Source organism: Frankliniella occidentalis, unplaced genomic scaffold (assembly GCF_000697945.3).
Source record: "Frankliniella occidentalis isolate FOCC.00 unplaced genomic scaffold, Focc_3.1 Scaffold16, whole genome shotgun sequence".
NCBI lineage: Eukaryota > Metazoa > Arthropoda > Insecta > Thysanoptera > Thripidae > Frankliniella > Frankliniella occidentalis.
In genome coordinates, this window is record NW_026267146.1 from 152,517 (window position 1) to 159,727 (window position 7,211).

Consider the following 7,211-nt stretch of genomic DNA (forward strand, 5'->3'; position numbering starts at 1 on the left):
GGGGGTGTTAGGTGTAACTAACGTTGCAGCGCTACGGGCTGGGCTGGACTACCGTGTACTCAGTCAGTTCAATCCAATAAACCCTTCAAACGCCGGTCCATCGTCTTCATACCGAACTTCAACCTTTTCTTCTCGACGGTCGACGGGGGGGGGGGGGGGGCATGCTAAGCGTGGACGCATGGTCGAGGACATTGCCTTCATGTCCTTCAGACCCTGGTGGATCTGCCTCGGGCTCTGAGCCCCGCCCTAGACCGCGACGACCGTCCAGCGACAGCCGTGCAGCAAAACGGTGGCGAGGCAGCGCGGCCCGGAGCGGAGAGCGGCAGGGTTCGATACCCGGACGTGAACCGCGCCAAGCGTGAAGCACAAGGCCTATGGTGCGGTGCGTCGCGGCCCGATCGTCCTGGAGCTCGCGCTCGCGGACTATCACCAGCAGGTCACTCCAAGGCCTCGCTCCAGCAGCAGCCATAATACACGTTTTATCGTCACCTTTGATTACCACTCACCACGGCAGCTGGCAGCTCGCAGCTGGCTGGGAAGCGGCGAGGCCTAGATAGATAGGGGACTATAGAGAGAGTTTCTCTAGGTCTAGGTTCCATCTCTTGTTGTTCTTCACCGCTTCCCCGATCAGATGCATCTCCCTTTTTCTGATGTGTCCGTCACCGCGCCCGCCCTTGCGTGCCCCGGAGCCCGGATACGTCCTTGGATTATTGAACAGCCCATTTTGCATCTCAGTTCCATCAGGAAGAGCGAGCGCAACGCCTCTTTTCTTTCTTTTTCTTTTCAAAAGCTTTTTCCTTTTCTGAATATTTTTTTCTTTGCAAAATGGTTGGGGTATGGGAGACGAGTGGATGAGAGCGGCCGACACCTCTCGCGATTCGCGGCGCTTTACTAGCCATTCATTCGTCCACGTCGATAATGGACGGTGCGAGAGGGATTAGATGTGCACGCGGGATGGAGAGAGACGGGGATATCATCCTCCTCCCCGAGCACTCGTAAAACGCACAACATTTTGCACCGCTTACAAGTAGTTAGTTTCATTTCGTAATCGGCGTCGATCCTGATTGACTTGATGATTCCAGTCTGAACCGGCCGAGTCCAGCCCGCACCCCTGGACAGCGCCCCAAGGCCGTCGTTATCATTTAACAACACCGCTTCTCCATTCCCTGTTCGCAGCATCCGCGTACTGGCGGCGCTCGGGGCTGAACCGGGTGCGCGCCAAGCTGCAGGAGCAGCCCGTCAGGACGCGCGCCAAGAACGTCATCCTGTTCCTGGGCGACGGCATGTCCATCCCGACGCTCACCGCGGCGCGCATCCAGAACGCGGGCGAGAGCTCGGCCCTCGCCTTCGAGCGCTTCCCCTACTCCGGGCTGTCCAAGGTGAGTACGGTGGGCTGCCTACCCCAACGGCGCGGCAGGGAACTGCGGCTGCGGCGGGCGGGAACTCTTGGTGACGACCTTCGTGTGTCCACAGACCTACTGCGTCGACAGCCAGGTGGCGGACTCGGCGTGCTCGTCCACGGCGTACCTATCCGGCGTCAAGGCCAACCTGGGCACCATCGGCGTGACCGCCGCCGTCGTCCGGTCCGACTGCAAGGCGTCGCAGCGGCCCGAGAACCAAGTCAACTCGATCCTGCGGTGGGCCCAAGACGCGGGCAAGCTGACGGGCATCGTGACCACGACCAGGGTGACGCACGCGTCGCCGTCCGGGACGTACGCGCACGCCGCGACCCGCGACTGGGAGAGCGACAAGGACGTCCGCAAGGACAAGGTGGACCCGGAGGAGTGCCCGGACATCGCGCAGCAGCTCGTCACCGGCGAGACGGGCCGCAACATCAACGTGATCCTGGGCGGCGGACGGCGGGAGTTCCGCTCCAGCAAGGTGCGCGACGAGGAGGGCGAGAAGGGTCACCGCAAGGACGGCCGCGACCTCATCGACGAGTGGCGCCGAGAGAAGAAGGACCGGCGCGCCAACGCGACCTACGTCTGGGACCGGCAGGGCCTGCTCGGCGTGCAGCCCGAGACCACGGACTATCTCCTGGGTGCGTACACATGCAATCGATATTTTCTGCACATATGTAACTCGCGAAAGGTTTACATAAAAAAGTAAATTTGCAAAAAAACAATTTTTTTTAGGATCGTAGAAACATTTGTGGAAACACATTTATGGCACTTGGCTGCGTGAACCTAACTATGAACATTATGATTACAGGTCTGTTTGAGGCGAGCCACATGGAGTACCACATGGCGGCCAACCCGGACACGGAGCCCACGCTATCCGAGATGGTCCGCACCGCCATCCGCGTGCTCAGCAAGGGCAAGGAGGGCTTCTTCCTCTTCGTGGAGGGCGGCAAGATCGACCTGGCGCACCACAAGGCGCGCGCGCGCCGCGCCCTGGACGAGACCATCGAGTTTGCCAAGGCGGTGCAGGCCGCGCAGGAGCTCACGTCCGTCCAGGACACGCTGACGGTGGTGACGGCCGACCACGCCCACACCATGTCCATATCGGGCTACCCGACCCGCGGCAACGACATCCTCGGCATCGCGGGGACCTCGAACGTCGACCAGAAGCCCTTCACCACCATCAACTACGCCAACGGCCCGGGCTACAAGCGGCCCTCCAAGACGGGCGCCCGCTACGACTTGAGCAGCGACGACATGGGTAAGGAGCGCGGGAGCGTTTGAAATGGCTCTGTTCGTTCTCCACTCCTGTTCACGACGAGTTTTCTTTGGTTTCAGCCAACGACAAGTACGCCTACCCCGGCGTGTTCCCCCGCGAGACGGAGACCCACGGCGGCGACGACGTCGGCGTGTTCGCCATCGGTCCGTGGGCGCACCTGCTGACGGGCTCCTTCGAGCAGAACGTCATCCCCTACGTCATGGGCTACGCGGCGTGCATCGGCCCGCAGGCCGCGGAGGGCTTCTGCCCGGACCCCGCAGTAGCCCCCGCGCCCGCCCCTGCCGTGGTCCCCGCCGGCGAGAAGCGGCCGTCCGCCCGGGCGCAAGCCGCCCCCGCCGAGGCCACCGACCTCTCCCCGGGCGGCGCCGCCAGCACGGCCTGGCTGTGGCCCGAGCAGGAGGCGGCCTCCACCCTGGCCACGGACGACGCGGACGCCGAGGTGCAGGACGCGAGCAAGATGAGCGTGGCACCGGCCTCGGCGCCGGAGTACGAGTCCAGCACCAGCTCCACGGAGGCCGTGGACAAGGACAAGCGCAGCAGGCGGCGCCACAGGCCTCGGGGGAAGGGCAGCGACTGAAGGGTGGGAACGTCAAAACAGTGAGAAGCGAAGACAACACTTATCGGTGGGGGCCCTCTTAGGGTCGCTAGGTGCACAAGTTCAAGAGACAAAGCAATGACCTACATTGTTGAACGGATACGGATGCGCCTCTGCAATGCCCCACGACGGTGCCTCGCAAGGTGCCGAGTAGCTCCTAGACTTCTGACGTGCCATAAGACGAGCGTAGTTAGTGATACCCATCTACCCGTTAGGCAGCCCCCGGCCTGGCCTGAGGCCCGGCCTCCCCAACGGGCCGTCCGTCCGTCCGTCCGTTCCGGTTACGGGAATGACCGCTTTCCTCCCATCGACAGTCGTGTAGCCGCTGGGACTTTGCGAGAGAGACGGCGAGTGGATTTCCTTTTACGAGGGCGTTTGATTGATCTCTCACTACTGTGCTAGCTTGGACCACTCGCACAATAAGTCTTCGCGCAGATTTTAGCGAATGTTGTCGAGAAACTGACGGCGATGATATGATAATGCCAAAGATGAGGGCCAGGGGGCCTTGTTGGGTGCTTTTGGTGGTGTCATCACGACCTCAGAGTGCGACGATGAGGTAGTAGTGGTCGTCGGACCTTTACTCCCAAACTGAAATGTGATATATGGTCAACCAATGTAAATATATGAATGTGAGATTAGTGACGAATAAATGGATATTTATTACTTTTTATCGGTCACCATTTCACACAATCAATCAAGTAAACCGAACCGACATGTTTCTTCTTTTCCGTCGCCTATCAATCACAACATAAGACAACCATAAAATTAAAATCGGTTCTGCGAATTTTAATGAGGAATATGCAGATAATTCGCACCTGTCGCACCCCGTTAGACCAGACCTAACCAGATTGTACCCATCTCTTCCTCACGCCCGACATGGGGTATTCCCTCCTTTCGCCTGGGAGGGAGTATACTCTCCACACACCGCTGCGCTCTGGCGGCCGCTCGCCGAACCGCAGCCTGAGGCCCCTGAGCGCGGCAGATAGGAGACAGACGGACGGACGGACAGCCTTGTTGCCGACTTGCCTTTTTATTTCTCGATCCGCGTGTAATTGTTTACGTTGATTGAAAAATGGTTCCGCTCCGGCCTAGACGAGCGCCACCTGCTGGCTACCCGCTACTCTCGGGACGGCAGAGGTCCCCGTGACTCGGCCGCGGCCGCGCGGGGGCCGACCATCGTCGCGACCGCCGCGGGTCCATATCCGATAACGGGTGACGAGGAAGGTATGACCCGCGGTCCGCGCCTTGGGAGAGAGAGCGGGACAGGAAACGGGCCGCCGCCGCGAAGGTTTGCAAGTCGAGGAGGTGGAGGGAAGGTGCTAAAACGTAACGCACTCGCCACTCCCCCCACCACCTCCTCCTCTTCCAAGCACCACCCCACAGCAGCAGATCCTTGCGAACCGAACAGGAGGCGGCAAGCCGCAAGGCACAAGGCCAAGGACACAACATCCAACATCGGCGCGAAAAATCCAAACTCGCTCTGACGTCAGCGGCGCAGCGTGCCGAGTCGACTCTGATGAGTGCAGCCGCGAGGCTACCGCCATACTCTTTGTTTGACAGATAATGAAAAAAAAAACATGTCCCAAAAAAATAATTTGCCCAGAAAACCTAATTATGAAGGGGGATAGGACCTCTAGCAGTCGTCGTGGCTCTGCGTCAGCCTGCGTGGTAGGCAACCTCGAGGACGGCACGCACGCGTGTATCGCCGTTGCCTACGCTTAGGCGCTCTCCACCCGCCGAGCTCGCTGCTGGAGCCGGGCGGAGAGGGTGTGTGGAGTTCGGATTAACCTCTGAGGGGGGTGCAGGGACAGGGGCCGGGCGGGGTGCTGTAACTTTCACCAGCCACCTTCACCTTCGCTCTCGTCAGACGCTGGACTGTACTCTTCTTCCATCATATTAGGAAGATTAATTAAGTCATCGCCATGCTTTGGATCACCCCACCAGCTAGAGGACGATGAAGTCAAAACGATGTCAAGGTGAGTTCGGCATGAACTTTCTCGTCATCCCCAGTGCCGCTACTACTTCCCGTCCATCACGACCGTTTTGTTCCACCTGTAAACCCCATGCTGCCCTTATTCGATGTCACAACACAACATCCAGCAGTAAGTAGTTTACAGCATTATCACTCGAGCGATTGATAAGGGGGTTCGTCCGAGCGCCACCGCACTGCTATGATGCCGACCCGGCTCCTTTTCTTTCTTTCTTTTTCTTTTTTCTTATCCGTCTAGGAAACCACTCATGAGGCGGGCGGGCGGGCCGAGTGAGTGGCCAGACCGATTGACGTCAGCACGAGGAATACAATGTGTACCCCTGGTAGGTGTACCCACACCAACACCTGCAGGCCGCCGCCCCGCCGCCGCCGGAAAGGCGGAAAAGTAAAGGGGGGGTGGGGGGGGGGGGGGTGGCATACTCGCACTCCGCATACCGGGCTCCCCGGCCTCCGGCGTACGCGCCTCAGCCGATGTAGTCCGTAGTCCTCTCGCTGTCACCAGCCCCCCGCGCCCCCCTAAATTCCCCGCCCAAAGCCTCCTCATACGACGCGCTCCGTGACATCAACGCCGCGCCAGCGCGCGGCGGGGGCGGCAGAGTGTGCAGAGGCGCCCCAGCAGCACAGCACCGCCACAACAACAGTCCAGTCACCTCAGCCCAGCAGCAGCAGCAGCCGGCACCCCGCGCACGAGAGACTTCCCCGAGCCCTCCTCCTCCTCGACCACCACCTCCTCCTCCTCACCCCGCTCCCCTTGCGCGGGCGAGCGGCCAGTAGCGGCAGGCGATGTGTGTATGTGTGTGTGTGTGTGGCCCCGTTGGGCCCCGGTGACGTGACGCGCGGAGCGGGCCAGCGGGCCCCGCACACACACACGCCGGCGCTCAGAGCGTGTCGCTGCCAGAGCGCGTCGTCGCCGCCGCACACCCGACCTGCGCCCGCGCGCCAGCCCGCCAGCCGCGCCAGCACCACCGCGACGACGTCGCACCACCGCGTCGACGAGCGACGCGTCGTCGTCCGCGCGGGCCGGCCGCGACCGACCGACCAACCGACCGACCGTGTTCATTCATCTCAACGACAAGGTGTGTCGTGTGCCGTGCGAGCAGCGTCGCGGTGCCGGCCGTCGGCTGAGCGGGTGTGAGTGTGTGTGTATGTGTGTGTGCGTGTACGCCTGCAGGACTCAAGCACACACATAGCTGCTGGCCGGCGAGGACGTCAACCCTCTCTGCTGCTTGGCCAGCATGGTGAGTATGTAAATGACGCTAAGTATGCCAAAGCTGCTGCTGGTGCTGCTTGCAGAGAGACCCGAGTGGTGGATGGTTGTTGAGTTGTTGCTGGTAGGCCGCTGAGTTTTTGCGTTCGCGGCGAATATGGATCACAAAGTTGTTGTTCTCGCTGGAGAATGTAGTCGAGTGGAAGGGGCGTTCGTGCAACGGATAGTAAGTAGGGGGCGGCAACGCGCTTTGTGAAAATGTCTCAGTTGCGACTGTTAGTAAAGCAGGGAATTTCCCTCTTTGCGCTGATTGGCAGGATGAGAAATTCTTACAAATCCATGCCAATTTCCCACCCGAACACCCAAAATCATGAATGCTGCCAGTAGGAAAACTTCCGCACCAACTCGAACGGCGCCAGATTGTGTGATTGGTAGTTCCAGGCAGCCGGCACCAACAAGTAGGCAAAATGACATTTTGGCGGGAAGAGAGGAACGTCGCGGCGGCGGCGCTAGGCAGGCTGCGCTGCGGGACCGACCGGCTTGGCAACGCTCCGCCACGCCGCGCCACGCCCCGCCACGCCACACGCGTCGCGGGCGACTCGTCACGCGGGGCGGCCCGGCCCGCTCCATGCCTCACCGTGACGTCAATCTATGACGTAAGCGCGCTGGAACCGGGAACCTGTTGGATGAGACTCTCTGGCACAGCGCGCGGGGAGCCCCGCCGCGCCCCGCCTCCCCCC

The 7,211-nt window shown here is 60.8% G+C and overlaps 2 protein-coding genes across 3 annotated transcripts in view; both read left to right on the plus strand.

Annotated features, from left to right (window-relative positions):
* Positions 1-825: 825 nt before the first annotated feature.
* On the plus strand, positions 826-3,942 carry LOC113206351 (alkaline phosphatase-like). The gene is made up of 5 exons (XM_052264140.1): positions 826-834; positions 1,083-1,379; positions 1,474-2,041; positions 2,212-2,661; positions 2,739-3,942. The coding sequence occupies exons 1-5, from the start codon at positions 826-828 to the stop codon at positions 3,254-3,256; spliced, it is 1,842 nt and encodes a 613-aa protein (XP_052120100.1). The 3' UTR covers positions 3,257-3,942.
* A 2,172-nt stretch (positions 3,943-6,114) lies between these two features.
* LOC113205565 (cAMP-responsive element modulator) overlaps positions 6,115-7,211 on the plus strand; it is a 10,175-nt gene continuing 9,078 nt past the window's right edge. Inside the window, exon 1 of one of the 2 annotated variants that reach the window (XM_052264053.1) lies at positions 6,115-6,502. The gene's annotated coding sequence lies outside the window, so the exon portion shown is untranslated. The remainder of the gene's footprint in view (positions 6,503-7,211) is intronic. The other variant, XM_026421248.2, reaches the window with a different exon arrangement.